At 46.4% G+C, this 17,514-nt stretch overlaps 1 protein-coding gene across 2 annotated transcripts in view; it reads left to right on the forward strand.

Moving 5' to 3' along the window:
- LOC139580674 (fatty acid synthase-like) overlaps window positions 1-10,987 on the forward strand; it is a 31,041-nt gene extending 20,054 nt beyond the window's left edge. For both annotated transcript variants that reach the window (XM_071409571.1, XM_071409570.1), the window contains exons 22-43: window positions 5-321; window positions 408-809; window positions 1,021-1,185; window positions 1,266-1,381; window positions 1,577-1,731; window positions 2,043-2,246; window positions 3,045-3,195; window positions 3,711-3,889; window positions 4,005-4,124; window positions 4,247-4,369; window positions 4,477-4,700; window positions 5,024-5,228; window positions 5,387-5,538; window positions 5,680-5,771; window positions 5,955-6,349; window positions 6,837-7,025; window positions 7,366-7,593; window positions 7,720-7,778; window positions 7,879-8,031; window positions 8,291-8,389; window positions 8,544-8,795; window positions 8,869-10,987. In XM_071409571.1, the coding sequence (XP_071265672.1) occupies window positions 5-321; window positions 408-809; window positions 1,021-1,185; window positions 1,266-1,381; window positions 1,577-1,731; window positions 2,043-2,246; window positions 3,045-3,195; window positions 3,711-3,889; window positions 4,005-4,124; window positions 4,247-4,369; window positions 4,477-4,700; window positions 5,024-5,228; window positions 5,387-5,538; window positions 5,680-5,771; window positions 5,955-6,349; window positions 6,837-7,025; window positions 7,366-7,593; window positions 7,720-7,778; window positions 7,879-8,031; window positions 8,291-8,389; window positions 8,544-8,795; window positions 8,869-9,006 (4,118 nt within the window). In that variant the 3' untranslated portion in view covers window positions 9,007-10,987. The remainder of the gene's footprint in view (window positions 1-4; window positions 322-407; window positions 810-1,020; window positions 1,186-1,265; window positions 1,382-1,576; window positions 1,732-2,042; window positions 2,247-3,044; window positions 3,196-3,710; window positions 3,890-4,004; window positions 4,125-4,246; window positions 4,370-4,476; window positions 4,701-5,023; window positions 5,229-5,386; window positions 5,539-5,679; window positions 5,772-5,954; window positions 6,350-6,836; window positions 7,026-7,365; window positions 7,594-7,719; window positions 7,779-7,878; window positions 8,032-8,290; window positions 8,390-8,543; window positions 8,796-8,868) is intronic.
- Window positions 10,988-17,514: the final 6,527 nt, after the last annotated feature.

Consider the following 17,514-nt stretch of genomic DNA (forward strand, 5'->3'; position numbering starts at 1 on the left):
CCAGGTCTGATCCACAAGCTGCAGAAGAAGCTGGCTCCTCATGGCGTTAAGCTCTCCATCCCTGGTCTAGGGGGGGTGTCTAGCCCTGCTGTCCCCAGCCCTGAGCCCGCTGAGCCTGGCTTGCTGCGGCTGCTGTCCCTGCTTTGTGGTCTAGAGCTGAACGGTAACCTGCGGTCAGAGCTGGAGCAGACTGTTGAGAAGGAGAGGGGTTGTCTCCTCCAGGACCCCCTGCTACATGGCCTACTGGATGGCCCAGCCCTCAGACACTGCCTGGACACAGCCCTGGAGAACACTACCCCCGGGAAGATCAAAGTCCTGGAGGTGAGAACAAAGATGTGATACATCAGTGGTCATGAGCGCTCTCTCGCCCTCCTCTCTAACCCCTGCTCTGTCTCGCCCCACCTTAGGCCCTCTCCAACGACGGCCATCTCTTCTCCCGTGCCGTGCCCCTCCTTAACATCCAGCCCATGCTCCGCCTCGACTACGTCGCCACTGCCACTACCCTCGACCTCCTGACCCCCCACCAGACCATCCTGGATGCCATGGGGGTCACCTCAGCCCAGTGGGACCCCCAGCAGGGCCCTGTGCCCGGGGGTGCAGTCGGTGGAGCCGACCTGGTGGTGTGTAACCACGCCTGGGGTCCCCTGGGAGCTGGGGCTGAGGTGGTGGTGGGGAACCTGGCCTCAGGGGCCAAGGAGGGGGGCTTTGTGATGCTCCACACCCTGCTGAAGGGAGAGACGCTGGGGGAGATGGTGGCATTCCTCACCTACAAGGACAGCCAGAACAACCAGCAGAGACTGCTCTCCCAGGTCAGTTACACTGCAGTGGAAAACTGATACCCAGATGAATCCTTAGCCCCCAGCTTCCCTTCAGATATTAAAGCAGGGCCACACATTACACTATTAGCTTCAGTCAGTGTTTAGTGAGTGAGGATACATAAACTGCCCATACATATAGTCTCATTTGTGACAACATTTTATTACCTATGATGTCTAATCCTGTCATTGTTCTCTTCTCTAGACTGAGTGGGAGAAAGCCTTCTCTGATGCATCTCTCAACTTGGTGGCTGTCAGGAAGTCCTTTTATGGCTCTGCCTTATTCTTGTGTCGCCGTCGGTTACCCAGCAAACTGCCCATCTTCCTGCCTGTGGACAGCATGGACTACCAGTGGGTGGACACACTCAAGGTGAGGGAAACGTCTGTCTGTGTTAATAACTCCTTAATAAGTGCTTATAAGCCCTTATAACTTTCTCCCCCCCCCCCCAGGCGACTTTGGCCGAGCCCTCCGACTCTCCGGTCTGGCTGACTGCTACCCAGGGCCACTCTGGGGTGGTGGGCATGGTCAACTGTCTACGCCAGGAGCCCGGGGGCAGCCGCATACGGTGAGACTAAAGCCTGGTCTGAAAAAAAAACCATGGCCCTTCCTCTTCCCCTTGACACTTGATCTGAAAGGATTGGATTGGTATTAGCAGTTTTAAAAGCACAGTAGTATATATTAGTAAGGTAATCGCTCCATCTTGCTCTCGGATAGGCTGTGAATCAGACTAATGCTGTACTTCTCTATTCTCTCTCTCCAGGTGTGCATTTGTATCCAACCTGTGTGAGTCTTCTGCGGCGCCCACCCTGCAGCCTGCCCATAATTCCATGCGGTCTGTGCTGGAGGGAGACCTGTGTATGAACGTGTTCAGGGATGGACACTGGGGAGTGTTCAGACACCAGCTCATCTCTCAGGGTACGACAACCACACCACCATCTTCCCTCTCTTGTTCTTGCCTTAGCAAGATCTCAAAAGTTACACCCAATGTGAAATCTTGAGAGAACTTTCACACATTCAGTTTGATGATAAAATTGCAGTGAAAAGAAAGTGCTTCCCTAATGATAAACACTAAAATAGCTGATAGTCACAGACTAGCCCCAGGGTCAAGAATATGCTGATTTAAAACGTTCATCTTGGACAATAATGGATTCCTAATCTTCTGTTGATCATGCTGCAAAGCTTAATACCTCTCTCTCTCTCTCTCTCCTTTCTCGCTCTCTCCTCAGATCTGAGTGAGGAGTTGACAGAGCAGGCTTACGTTAACGTGTTGACCCGGGGTGACCTCTCCTCGCTGCGTTGGATCGCCTCGCCCCTCCGCCATTTTGTGGCGAGCAGCCCCCATGTGCAGCTGTGTCGCGTCTACTACAGCTCCCTCAACTTCAGAGACATCATGCTGGCCACCGGGAAACTGCCACCGGACGCCATCCCAGGTAAAGAACACACACACACAGAGACACACACACACACACAGAGACACACACACACACACACAGAGACACACACACACACACACAGAGACACACACACAGACACACACACACACACACACACAGAGACACACACACACACACAGAGACACACACACACACACACACACACACACACAGACACACACACACACACACACACACACACACACAGAGACACACACACACACAGAGACACACACACACACACACACAGAGACACACACACACACACACACAGACACACACACACACACACACACACACAGAGACATACACACACACAGACATACACAGACACACACACACACACACACACAGAGACATACACACACACACACACACACACAGAGACATACACACACACAGACATACACAGACACACACACACACACACACAGAGACACACACACACACACACAGAGACACACACACACACACACACACACAGAGACACACACACACACACACACACAGAGACACACACACACACAGAGACACAGAGACACACACACAGAGACACACAGAGACACACACACACACACACAGAGACACACACACACACACACACACACAGAGACACACACACACACACACACACAGAGACACACACACACACACACACACACAGAGACACAGAGACGCACACACACAGAGACGCACACAGACATGTCCTCTAGGAAACTGCCTCTGAAGCTATACCAGTAATGAACACTCATGCACTCTCTCTCTTTTACACACACATCTGATTTCCCTCTGTAGGTGACCTGGCCCTACAGCAGTGCATGTTGGGTATGGAGTTCTCGGGTCGTGACCCCAGCGGTCGGCGTGTGATGGGGCTGCTGCCTGCTAAAGGCCTGGCCACCTGCGTTGACGCTGACACACGCTTCCTCTGGGACATCCCAGATGGCTGGTAAAACAATGCGACTACCCCAAATCACACCCTATTCCCTACATTATGTAGTGCATTTGAGTAAAAGTACTTATCTACGATCAGTTTTGCCTTTCAAAATAATAATGAATAAAAGGGGGGAACTGATCCTAGATCAGCATTCCTATATTTTGTGAATACAGGCCCAGAGCCACAAACGACCTCGTAGGGAGACTGTTTTGGGATCTTGACTAACAGACTGAGGGGTATGTCCACTGAGGAGCGTACTACAAACCAGGATAAATGAGTTTGCCGGCTAACTTTTATAAACAACCAGAAATAACTATTAAAGCTAAACTTATTTATGTGTGTTTGGTTGTTGTCGATTAGACCATGCCCATTTCAAGTGTATACTTCGGGGGGGAAAAGTAAAGATATATTTCTGTAAGTTAGATCCTGGTTTGTAGTATTCCCCTTTGTTGACGTCTAGCTTTATGACTTAGTTATTGTTGTAAGTAACTTATGTTCTCTCTCGCTCTCTCCATCCCTCTCTCTAGGACCCTGGAGCAGGCAGCGTCGGTACCGGTGGTCTACGCCACAGCCTACTATTCCCTGGTGGTCCGAGGCAGGCTCCGCCCAGGGGAGAGTGTTCTCATCCACTCAGGATCAGGGGGCGTCGGCCAGGCTGCCATCGCCATTGCACTCAGCCAGCGCTGTAGGGTCTTCACTACTGTTGGTGAGTACCAGAGACCTGTAGGTACACACACACTCGGCCTGTTAATGTCAGAATTGTCAGTGCATTTAGCCGTAGATGTTTCTCTGTAACCCGTCTTTTGTGTTCTTTGTCTCAGGTTCAGCAGAGAAGCGTGCCTACCTACAGGAGCGTTTCCCCCAGCTCACCTCTGAGTCCTTTGCCAACTCTAGAGATGCCACCTTCGAACAGCACGTCCTGCTACACACACAGGGAAAAGGTCAGACACACTTTAAATATCAGCTCCTATCCAAACTTGCCTCACTCAAACACACGAAATAACTATACAGCATGATACACCTCTCACACTAACTCACATGTTCTTATGTACCCTGTCTGTAGGAGTGGATATGGTGTTGAACTCCCTGGCTGAGGAGAAGCTGCAGGCCAGTCTTCGCTGTCTGGCTCGACACGGACGCTTCCTGGAGATCGGCAAATACGACCTGTCCAACAACTCCCCTCTGGGTCAGTACACAGCACTGCAACTGCTCTCCATGGGAGCCATTTTGTGTCCGACTCACTGTGCCACTGCAGCTGTTCTAATGTCTGACATGAGTCCCTGTTACCCTTAGGTATGGCTGTCTTCCTGAAGAATGTGGCGTTCCATGGGATCCTATTGGACGCCCTGTTTGAGGAGGGGAACAGGGAGTGGGAGGAGGTGTCCCAGCTGCTGAAGGGGGGCATTGTGGGAGGTGTAGTCAAGCCACTGAGGACTACGGTGTTTGAGAGAGACCAGGTGGAGGAGGCTTTCAGATACATGGCCCAGGGAAAACACATCGGCAAAGTCCTGCTACAGGTCACTTACTCAACAACTCCCCCTCTTCGTTCACGCTTTCTTTTTCTCCCTCACAAAACACAGCTTTTACTATCTCCTCAACTCTCTCTTTTAGACCGGTTCATCATTTATTATAACACTGTTATTGCCACTTATTATACTCTTGATACATGACGGTTTATTACAATTCACTCGGTGTGTGTTTTGTCTGACGTGGTGGCAGGTAGCCTAGCGGTTAAGAGCGTTGGGCAAGTAACCGAAAGCTTGCTGGTTGAAAAATCTAGGCAAGGCACTTAACCTCTAATTGTCTGCTAAATCACTAAAATGTAAATGTGTATCTCTAGGTGCGTTCAGAGGAGAAGGGTGGTGGTACTCAGGCGGTGGGCTCACCCCTCTCCCTCCCCGCCATCTGCCGTACCTTCTGCCCTGCTTCCCACTCTTATATCATCACCGGGGGACTGGGCGGCTTCGGCTTGGAACTCGCTCATTGGCTGACGGAGCGAGGCGCCCGCAAACTGGTGCTCACCTCCAGATCGGGCATCCGCAACGGTAAGAGACAAGAACTCAGAACTTTGACTTGTACTTGCACATTTTTACATGTGCTGTATTGTAGCACACCAGCAAAGCCATTGTGGTGTTACATTAGCTGCACACTTGTTGTTTGTGACAGTCCAGTCACTTTTGTTAATGTCGGTTCACGTTGCTAGGTTACCAGGCGAAGCGCGTGCGTGAGTGGCAGGGGATGGGTGTGCAGGTGCTGGTGTCCACCAGTGATGTCAGCACCCAGGAGGGGGCGGAGCGACTCATCAACGAGGCCTGCAGGCTGGGGCCTGTGGGAGGAGTCTTCCACCTCGCCATGGTAATGCCCCCCACCCACCTGTACACTGTTGCTTTTTATTTTCACCTCTCTCTCTCTCCTGCGTCTCCCACCTCTCTCTCGCTTTCTCTTTCTCACCTGCGTCTCTCACCTGTCTTTTTCTCCTGTCTGTATGTGTACCAGGTGTTGAAGGATGGCATGCTGGAAAATCTGACTCCTCAGCTGTTCCTGGATGTCAACAAACCCAAATACAACGGAACCCTCCACCTGGACAGGTAAGACGATACACACAGGTGTAGCAGTTAGCTTAGAGATCACTCCTCCTGGTGATTTCTGTAGTTCTGCTGAGATTTACCAGTCTTTCCATTATAAGGATCTGTCAATATCCAATGTTTTGGAGGAACAGAAAATCCAAAAGCAGTCTGAGGTAATCAAAGGTTTTCCTTCCTCTTTCTCAGGGTGACCAGAAAGCTGTGTCCAGACCTCAGCTACTTTGTAGCCTTCTCCTCTGTGAGCTGCGGCCGCGGCAACGCCGGCCAGAGTAACTACGGTTACGCCAATTCCGCCATGGAGCGCGTGTGCGAGCAGCGACGCCACGACGGCCTGCCCGGATTGGCCGTCCAGTGGGGCGCCATCGGCGACGTGGGCGTTGTCCTGGAGACCATGGGCGGCAACGACGTGGTGGTGGGCGGGACTCTCCCGCAGCGCATCACTTCCTGTCTGGAGGTGCTGGACCGCTTCTTGTGCGAGCGGCGTCCGGTGATGTCGAGCTTCGTGCTGGCAGAGAGGAGCGTGGTGAAGAGCGAAGGAACAGGACAGAGAGACTTGGTGGAGGCTGTCGCTCATATACTAGGTAGACCCCTCATCACCCATACACCTCCATACAACTAACCCTATAACAAACCCCAGACAGAGACCTGAGGGGTGTACTAGAAAGCAGGATCAAGGAGTATGCCAGCTAACCTTGATTAGCTTAAAATGAGCATGATCTAATTGACTGAACAACAAAAACACATTTGTATGTCAGTTTAGCTTTGTTAATGAACCAGAAAATATGTCGTTTTTTCTGGTTGTTTATCCAAGGTAGCTGGCTAACTGATAGATCCTGCTTTGTAGTATATCCCCCTAGTGGAGGCTGTGGCTCACATACTGGATAAGACTAGAGGAAGAGAGAGATGTCCCTCATCACCCATACCTCCATCACCATGTAACCCGCTCTAGATTCTTCCTGATGTTACCCCATCACAGTTTATATCAATAGATTTGAAGCTGGTTTGGGTGTTTTCATTCCATGTGTGACTCCCTGGTTATTTCTTCCCTGTCCCCTCTAACCTTTTCAGGTGTGCGTGATGTCAGCAGCCTAAATGCTGACGCCTCATTGGCTGATCTGGGTCTGGACTCTCTGATGGGCGTGGAGGTGCGTCAGACACTGGAGCGCGATTATGACATCGTCATGGCAATGAGGGAGATCCGACAGCTCACCATCAACAAGCTCCGAGAGCTGTCCAGCCAACCAGCGGGAACAGCAGGTGTGTGTATACACAAACATTGTACGCAATAATGACTTTGTATAGTTAGGAAGCGTATGTGTGTTATGGACTTACGTGTACTCTTTCTCTCTCCTTTCCCTCTCTCTCCTCTCTCTCCTTTCCCTCTCTTCTTTCTTTCCCTCTCTCTCCTTTCCCTCTCTCTCCTTTCCCTCTCTCTCTCTATGCTTTCTTTCCCTCTCTCTCTGCTTTCTTTCCCTCTCTCCTTTCTCTCCTTTCTTTCCCTCTCCTTTCTTTCCCTCTCTCCTTTCTCTCTCTTCTTTCTTTCCCTCTCTTCTTTCTTTCCCTCTCTCTCTCTCGCGCTTTCTCTCCCTCTCTCCAGAGTCCTGTCAGTCTCCAGTGAAGAAGGGAGGTGTGCGTTCTCTGTTGGAGTCGGACCTCAGTTTGATGCTGGTCAACCCAGACGGTCCCACGGTCTCACGTCTCAATGAGGTGCAGAGTGCTGAGCGCCCGCTGTTTCTGGTCCACCCTATAGAGGGCTCCATCGCTGCCTTCCACACACTCACCGCCAAGCTCAGTGTGCCCTGCTACGGCCTGCAGTGCACTAAAGGTACACACACAGGAACAAACTCCCTCCGCTCTCTCTCTCTCGCAATCATACTGATACAGTCCCACACTCTCTCTAAAGTTGTAAACTTGATCTTAATGACTGAAACTATCCCCCCCATCTCTCTAGCTGCTCCTTTGGACAGTATACAGTCTCTGGCTACATACTATGTGGAGTGTATACGTCAGGTAAAAAAGATACTAACAACTTCATTTGTATTTACATACATGATAGATAATTACAGTGATTTTATAAATAACGGTCTGTGCTTATGTTTTATTTGTGTAGGTGCAATCGGAGGGTCCGTACCGGATTGCCGGCTACTCCTTTGGGGCCTGCGTGGCGTTTGAGATGTGTTCTCAGCTGCAGGCCCAGGGTAGAACCGTAGACTACCTCTTCCTCTTCGACGGATCACACTCCTACGTCGCCGCTTACACACAGGTGAGACCTTATGCAGGCATATTGATACTCACACACACACCGGTGATACGCATGTGTCTGTACATACTGACACACACACACACACACACACACAGATGAGAGGTTACGCAGGAATGCACATGTACTCTGACACATACACACATCCTCGTACTCAGTTCCTTCACAGTGAACTCTACTTGAAAAGAGTCAGTCAACTCAGAACTAACCGTAGGGTCATGTGTAGCGTTAACCTGATGTTTGTGTTCTATTTGCCTTTCAGAGCTACAAATCCAAGCTGACCCCTGGTAAAGAGTCTGAGGCAGAGACTGAAGCGCTGTGTGCTTTCATCCAGCAGTTCACTGGCATCGAGTACAACAAGGTACAACACTTCACAACCGCAGATAATGGCCTGTACTCACTGGCTATGGCATAATATTAAACTAACATTATACTTGAGTCTGGTTCAATGTATAATTCTCACATTTCTTGTTCTGCCTCTTTTACCTCTCCTCTCTCGCTCGCTCTCTGTCTAGTTGTTGGAGACCCTCCTCCCTCTGTCTGATCTGAAGGCCCGTGTCAACATGGCGGTGGACCTCATCACCTCCAGCCATAAGAACGTCAGTAAAGACTCCCTGCGATTCGCTGCCGCCACCTTCTACTACAAACTCAAGGCTGCCGACGGTTACGTCCCGGCAACCAAATACCACGGCAACGTCACCCTGCTCCGCGCCAAGGCCAGCAGCGACTACGGAGACAACCTGGGGGCTGACTACAAACTGAGCGAGGTGGGTATACACCAACACGCATGAACACGCGCACGCACACACTGCTATAATAACAGGCTTTGTTCCTCTTCAGGTGTGTGATGGTAAGGTGTCGGTCCACGTCATCGAGGGAGACCACCGCAGCTTCCTAGAAGGAGAGGGGGTGGAGTCTATTAGTAGCATCATCCATAGCTCATTGGCCGAGCCACGCGTCAGTGCCCGGGAGGGTTAGACCAGTCCCGCCCTTCCCAGCCCTCTCCCCCAATAGCACCAACTTCTCCTATCCCAAAGCTCTTAGCTCGCTGCCACAGGGTATGTTCCCATGGGAACAAACAACGTGCTGTATGTTTGTGCTCTACCAATAAGGTCCTCGCTCTCTTTTATTTGTAATTTTTTTTAAATCTTGTGTCTTTATCATGTTTGGAATGGTAGAATAAAGTTAGATGCTCAACTCTGTACTGGTAATCAATCCTGCTACAACTGTAAATGTGCTGGCTCAACCCTATAGCTAGCCTAGCATGTGAGCCTGGCTGTGTTGCCCACTGACTGTAGCCTAGCCCTAGATAACCTACCTAGCTGTTGTTATGATACTGTTCAACCCACCAGTCTGCTAAAGGGTGTTTCGTGAACTTGGTAATAAAGGTGTGTGTGTGTGGACTCGGACCCTCTACCTATGCACATGCGTGCATGTTTTATCTTATGCCAAACCCTAGCAGTGCCCTAATGATGCAGACTATTCCATGTGTACATAGCCTCCTGTCTCACCTGTCTAACACCTGTTCAAGCTTTGTACCTGTTACCAAGTGACATTGGCTTAGGAGGAAACCATTGTTACATGGTTGTCTTTGTTTGGGGGTTGTTTTGTATAAAAGGGTTTGTTTACCAGCATTGGTCATAAGTTATGATCCCTATTTTTGTTGATTTCAATGTTGTTTGCAGTGACTGTAGTATTGTTACACTGATCTTAAGGTAGGTTCACACAGAGAAATGCATTAGACTTCCCAACATGAGAACTAAAGGGGTTACTGTAGCAACACGCAGGAAAATGGCTAAAAGTATCTGACACCATATTTGATCAAGTTAATAACTTTTGAACTATTCAGCTGTTTACTGGAAATAAGACTCCCTGTATCTGTCTTTCCATTTAAGAACTGAAATACTTTTTGAAAACAACAGTATTCTTCTGGGTTTAGATCTGGGTGTGTTGCCTTTCCTGTGTGAGTACACCTTTTAAGAGGACTGATTGGATATCTACAGGTCACATTTCTATGATCTTGGCTTCTTTGACAAAAAAGTCATTTAAATTGCTGCTGTTTTAAAAATGTATGCTGTTCTATGTAACTGGCTACAATGGATTACTAATCATACAATTAACCTTGTTTTTAATTTCCTTCAATGTTCCTTCAAAACGTTCTAACATTCCTGAAATATTGTTACATAAGACTAATGTTTTGAATATTACTGCTGTCCACATGCAATGCTTCAAAACGCTTTGGCACTTGTTTGAAAGGAAATAGACAAATGATGTTTCATTGCTATGGCACTACCCAAATACTGTTATGTGAAATCTATGGTGTTCAGGAGGGCACAATGGAGTAAAAGGCTTTGCAAACTAAAATGAGGGTTCTTTATTGGATAAATTCAGCTCGTATCTTCGTGTTCCGAAACATTTTCTCCCATTTAGTGCCCACTGAATACGATCCGATTCACTGTCTCACTGAAAAAGTAGTAGTTTGTCCAAGCTTCCATTTTGTTTGTGATGTCATGTCAGAATGCAGGTGCCGTTGGGTGTGGAATCATTGACCTGAAGAACGGCCTTGTTGAGGAGTAGGTAGAATTTACCTCTAACCACTGGTCCAGGAACATATATTTTACTGTCCACCTAATGGTTCATGTTTGGACTGTGAGCAGGATAATCTGATCCTAGAACTGTGGTTACGAGGCAACTATCTACCTTTAGCTGTTTTTGACTCCCATGACCTTTGCTGACCCCTGAAGGTCCTTCAAGATCAGGGGTCCAATCGCAGAATGCACCAGACTGACCTGACCTCTGAGACTTCTAATCAGGTCTATGAAGAGTCAGGTGGCTTTAATTTGAGCATGGTGATTGGCTGCAGTAAAAAGGAGGGAATTGACAATGTGTTCCTTTTCTAGTTTGTTTTTCCCAGTATTTATTGTATTAGTCCAAATAAAGAGCTATCACTAACATCCTGCCTCAGTGTCTGTCTGGTTTCTATGTAAACTTATTGAGGCAACTACAACAGGTCCTGAAAGTTCTCTGCAAGTGGTCTCCATAGCTTATTCAACTGACCATCTTCAGGCAATCGTAAAATACTCCTGGCCTTTCACACCTTCATGTTAATCCCTGTATATAACTGACCCTACATTCCTTATGCAATTAGACATACTGTATCTCCAAATGGTAATGTGTTTGTGTCATATAGAAGGTACCAGTAGAAAGTCACACAGCAGCCAACTATAAGGACCATCTGTCACAATAAATTAAGTAGGTCATAGGTCTTTCTCTGCCTTTGAAGTTAGTATGGATGCTTTGGCAGCGTGTGTGTTCCTTTGAGGTTCAGTACAGATGCTATGAGTGAGAGTGATAAGATGTATGCACACGACTGTTAGTTGCTTTGGATACAAATGGTTATTATTATTATACGAACATTAGGATCACCTTTCTAATAGCGAGTTGCACCCCCCTCCCCCTTGGTGTGTCAAGTTGGCTACCATACCCTGTTCAAATGCACTTACAATTTTTTGTATTGCCCATTCATCCTCTGAGTGGTACACATTCACCTTCATCTAGACTGATTGAAGAAGATTTAACAAATGACATCAAAGCTTTCACCTGGATTCACCTGGTCAGTCTATGTCATGGGAAGAGTAGGTGTTCTTAATGTTTTGTACACTCAGGGCTATCTAGCGCTCAGACATACTGCACTACTTTTGACCAGGGCCTGGTCAAATGTAGTGCACTTTGTAGGGAATATGGTGCGATTTGGGACTCACCCCTAAGACTGGGACACTCACCTACGACTGGGACACTCATAGTGGAGCAGCATGTTGTTCCTCAGATAATGACCACAGCCTTGGATGTTTAAAGACTGTTACGATGCAGAGTGAGAGTTCATAATCTAAATAAAGTCAATGAACTGTCCTATCCTGCGACAGGTGGAATTTAACATGAAGTGTGTGCATTAATAATCCCTCATTTCGGTACCTGGTCCAGACATCCTCGTAGGTGACAGAATAAGACAAAAATCGATCATTTCAGAGCTTCAGAAGAAAAGTCTTGCAGAGGAGCACAGTAATTATTCTATCCACGGCCACAGAGTTGAAGTAAGGACGAGTTTACAACAGACCTGCACATTAGGATTGGTCTTCCTCAACGATGATGAATGATATATATTGGTTTTATGATGCTATCTGTGTTGGGTGGGTGGATGCGTGGTGGCCTAGGACAAGGTAATGATGTTATACTGAATGATTATGAGACGACCGCTTCAGAGCTCGTCTCACAGAGGATCAGTCACAGATCCATGTCTTTTTAGTCCCAATCTACTGTAACACACTATATCTAGACTCCATCTCTCTCACTCTTTCTCTTTCACTCTTTCTCTCTCTGTACCTCTCACTCGTGTATATCTAGTCTATCTCTCTCACTTTTCCTCTTTCCCGGTCTTGCTTTCTCTATCTTCTATCCTTCTCTCTGTCAGTCTTTCCTCCTCTATTATTTCCTTCTCGGTCTCTCTTGCTTTGTCTCTCGCGTCAATTCCTCTCACTTATTCCATTAGAGATCTTCAGCACAGGTCAATGAGCTGATGTGTGTCTGGGGTGGGACCAGAGCAGGCTGTTGGGTGGTAGACTTGCTCAATTCTCTCATGAACACCGCCCCTATACATCAACATTCCTTTGTTTTGAAAGTGCATAGTGATTCTCTGAATGGAGATGAATTACCAAAGGTGATCTTCAACTAAGACCCTGGCCTATCCCAGCGGGCAAAAGTGGTTGTGATTAAGTTATTTCAACCTGCTTTAACCGGTAGGATCTGATTGCTTTTGGGCGTTCTATTGTTACTGGGGGTGGAAGCATGGTTTCGGGGCTTGGGGGGAGGGGCTCGTTTTCAGTGGATGGAAACTTGTTTTCTGGGGGACTCTCTGAATTCCACCCTCATCTCTGTCCAAACAGAACCACTCACCTATGTACACTGTCAAATTGCAACCAACACCACACCCACACAAAGAGGAAATGTTCCAACTTAAAAGCAAACCAAGTTTAAAGAAACTATCTGATCTCTGATAGTCTGCTGCTCAAAATGGCATCAGCCAAGTCAGTTCGAGAACTAGTGTCAAGGAATGATGTCACCAGTCAGAAGACAAGGCCTGAACCCAAGACCAGAGAGGAGAATTTCTGAATTGAATTCAACCTGTGAACTGAAAACCCCACAGGAAGCAGAATTTGAATTGAATTTAAATGACAGGAAGTAGAATTGAATTATAAACCAATTCAAAGACATTCAAATGAGACATAAAACATGAACATTGCATTCTTTTAAAACATATTTTAACATAACCACCTGCCACTTATCACTGCAAACATGTAATGAGATGGTAAGTTGTTCCAAAGAATTTATAGTTTGTTTCCTTCCATTTTGAAATGCTTGATGTAATGCGTTCTGGTCTAATCTATTTTTCTAATACTTAAAAGGGTAGCAGGGCTGCCAACTTGTGAAGAAAGCTTGGTGTGAGATTTGCTATGTGAATTTCATTACCCCCTGGCACAGCCCCTAGATGGGGGACTGGGGGTCCTCCCCCATGAACATTTTACTTTTTTAAAGCTAATTTCCTGAAATTGTGTTTATTTCTTAGGCCTATGACCAGGGTGTAAAATGTAAAAAATTAAACCACAGGTCAGGTGTCTTCAGGATGCTTTGAACATCAATTGAACACTCAAAATGTGACGACTTTTTTACTTTTATATTTTGGGGGGGATGAAATGTAAACTATGCTAATATTGTTTTTAAAATATTTTTTAGGTGGTTTGACATTTTATTCAGACAGTAATTCAATGAGAAAGGGAGACAGAGAAATGCTAGAAACAGTGGGAAGGTTGGAAGCAGGGATTGATCTGTGTTCTCAGGCAGAAAGTTGTATGCGACACATCCCGGGGAGTGTTACCACAACAAAAATAACACAAAATGCACATCACATTCATATTCTTATTATCTCATGTCGCTCTTGCTGCTAGTGATTCTCTGATCCACCTCTACGCAGACGATACCATTCTGTCTACATCTGGCCCTTCTTTTGACACTGTGTTAACAAACCTCCAAACGAGCTTCAATGCCATACAACACTCCTTCCGTGCCCCCCAACTGCTCTTAAATGCTAGTAAAACTAAATGCATGCTCTTCAACCGATCGCAGCCCGCACCCGCCCTCCCGACTAGCATCACTACTCTGGACGGTTCTGACTAAGAATATGTGGACAACTACAAATACCTAGGTGTCTGGTTAGACTGTAAACTCTCCTTCCAGACTCACATTAAGCAACTCCAATCCAAAATTAAATCTAGAATCGGCATCCTATTTCGCAACAAAGCCTCCTTCACTCATGCTGCCAAACATACCCTCGTAAAACTGACTATCCTACCGATCCTTGACTTCGGCGATGTCATTTACAAAATAGCCTCTAACACTCTACTCAGCAAATTGGATGTAGTCTATCACAGTGGCATCCGTTTTGTCACCAAAGCCCCATATACTACCCACCACTGCGACCTGTATGCTCTCGTTGTCTGGCCCTCGCTACATATCGGTCGCCAAACCCACTGGCTCCAGGTCATCTATAAGTATTTTCTAGGTACAGCCCCACCTTATCTCAGCTCACTGGTCACCATCGCAGCACCCACCCATAGCACGCGCTCCAGCAGGTATATTTCACTGGTCATCCCCAAAGCCAACATTTCCTTTGGCCGCCTTTCCTTCCAGTTCTCTGCTGCCAATGACTGGAACGAATTGCAAAAGTCACTGAAGCTGGAGACTTATATCTCCCTCAATAACTTTAAGCATCAGCTGTCAGAGCAGCTTACCGATCACTGCACCTGTACACAGCCCACCTGTAAATAGCCCACCTAACTACCGCATCCCCATATTGTTATTTATTTTGCTCCTTTGCACCCCAGTATCTCTACTTGCACATCATCATCTGCACATCTATCACTCCAGTGTTAATGCTAAATTGTAATTATTTCGCCACTATGGCCTATTTATTGCCTTACCTGCCTAATCTTACTACATTTGCACACACTGTATATAGACTTTTCTATTGTGTTAATGACTGTACGTTTGTCTATCCCATGTGTAACTCTGTGTTGTTGTTTTGTCGCACTGCTTTGCTTTATCTTGGCCAGGACGCAGTTGTAAATGAGAACTTGTTCTCAACTGGCCTACCTGGTTAAATAAAGTCTTTTTTATGTTGTATTCTATAACCATTTGAAGAGAAACAAGTTATTGTGTTTGTTAAGATTCGATTCTCATTGAAATTTCAGGCCTGACTCTAAGTTCGGGAACCACTATAACCTCTCTCTCTGTTTGCTTCCTCTCTCTGTGTCTCCTCTGCGTCTCCTCTGAATCTGCCTCAGCCTCACCACACTGTCTGTTATTCATTTGGATAAGATTAAAGATTCTCTCAGGGGACCCTATATAAACTTTAGACGACCCCACATGGGTCCCTAACCTCAAGTTTGGGAACCACTGTACTACTAACCTTTCTTTGCTTGCATCCTCTCTGGCTCCTTTGCCTCCTGCATTTCAGCCTGCCTCACCACTCTCTGTCTCACTACTCTCTGTAAAGCAAAGTTATTTTGTTATGAGAACTTAAGTTACCTTACCTTTTGTTAAGATTATAGTTTGTCTAATTTCATTCAACTGCTCCTGCTGAGGTCAGGCTCCTTGTAACGTTAGCTTTTAACTTCATGCTTCTAGCCAGCTAGTTATAGCTAGCTGGCTAACAGTAGCCAGAGCCCTTGAACTAGCTAGCTAGCCATCTGACTGAAATATCATCGACTATTTACCAGATTTTATTTATTTTATTTATTAGGATCCCCATTAGCCGACGCCAACGGTGACAGCTAGTCTTACTGGGGTCCGACACATAACGAAAAACACATTACAGACAAAATACTTTACAATTTACATACATTTAAAAACGTTAACATGGGGTCTGTCTCTTGTGCATCTATCAGTTACACATACATGTCAGTACATACACACAACAAGTAGGTCACATGGGGGAGAGGCTTTGTGCGGTGAGGTGTTGCTTTGTTTGTTTTATGAAACCAGGTTTACTGTTCACTTGCACCATATAAGACGGAAGGGAGTTCCATGCATTCATGGCTCTGTATAATACTGTACATTTCCTTGAATTTGTTCTGGACCTGGGGACTGTGAACGACCCCTGGTGGCATGTCTGGTGGGGTACGTGTGTGTGTCAGTGCTGTGTGTAAATTGACTATGCAAACAATTAGGAATTTCCAACACATTATTTCTTATAAAAACAAGAAGTGACACAATCAGTCTTTCCTCAACTCTTAGCCAAGAGAAACTGGCATACATAGTATTAATATTAGCCCTCTGATTACAATGAAGAGAAAGACGTTCCGCTTGGTTCGGGGCCAGCTGCAGCTTAACTAGGTCTTTCTTTGCAGCACTTGACCATATGACTGGACATTAATCAAGATAAGATAAAACTAGACCCTGCAGGACTTTCTTTGTTGAGTGTGGTGTCAAAAACAAGAGCATCTCTTTACTCCCCATCTTTACAACCATTGAATCTATATGTTTTAACCATGACAGTTTACAATCACAGGCAACACCAAGTAATTTAGTCTCCACAACTTGTTCACCAGCCACACCATTACTTACCAGATTTAGCTGAGGTCTAGAACTCAGGCAATGATTTGTACCAAATACAATGCTCTTAGTTTTAGAGATGTTCAGGACCAGTTTATTACTGGCCACCCATTACAAAACAGACTGCAAATCTTTGTTAAGGGTTTCAGTGACTTCATTAGCTGTGGTTGCTGATGCATATACAGTATTGTTGAATCATCAGCATACATGGACAAACATGCTTTGTTTCATGCCAGTGACAGGTCATTGGTAAAAATAGAAAAGAGTAGAGGTCCTACAGAGCTGCCCTGCGGTACACCACACTTTACACACAGTGAAGCAGCTTCCATTAAAGAAAACCCTCTGAGTTATATTAGGTGGATAGCTCTGAATCCACAATATGACAGAGGTTGAAAAGCCATAAAACATATGTTTTCTCAACAACAGGTTATGGTCAATAATATCAAACGCTGTACTGAAATCTAACAGTACAGCTCCCACAATCTTATTATTATCAATGTCTTTCAACCAATCATTAGTCATTTGTGTCAGTGTAGTACATGTTGAGTGCCCTTCTCTATAAGTATACTGAAAGTCCGTTGTTAATTTGTTTACAGAGAAATAGAATTGTATTTGGTGAAACACAATTTTTTCCAACAGTTTGCTAAGAGCTGGCAGCAAGCTAATAGGTCTGCTGTTAGAACCAGTAAAGCCGCTTTACCACTCTTGGGTAGCGGAATGACTTTGGCTTCCCTCCAGGGCTGAGGACAAAGACTTTCCTCTAGGCTCTGTTTAAAGATATGACAGATAGGAGTGGCTATAGACTCATCTACCATCCTCAGT

This window comes from Salvelinus alpinus, chromosome 7 (genome assembly GCF_045679555.1).
Source record: "Salvelinus alpinus chromosome 7, SLU_Salpinus.1, whole genome shotgun sequence".
NCBI lineage: Eukaryota > Metazoa > Chordata > Actinopteri > Salmoniformes > Salmonidae > Salvelinus > Salvelinus alpinus.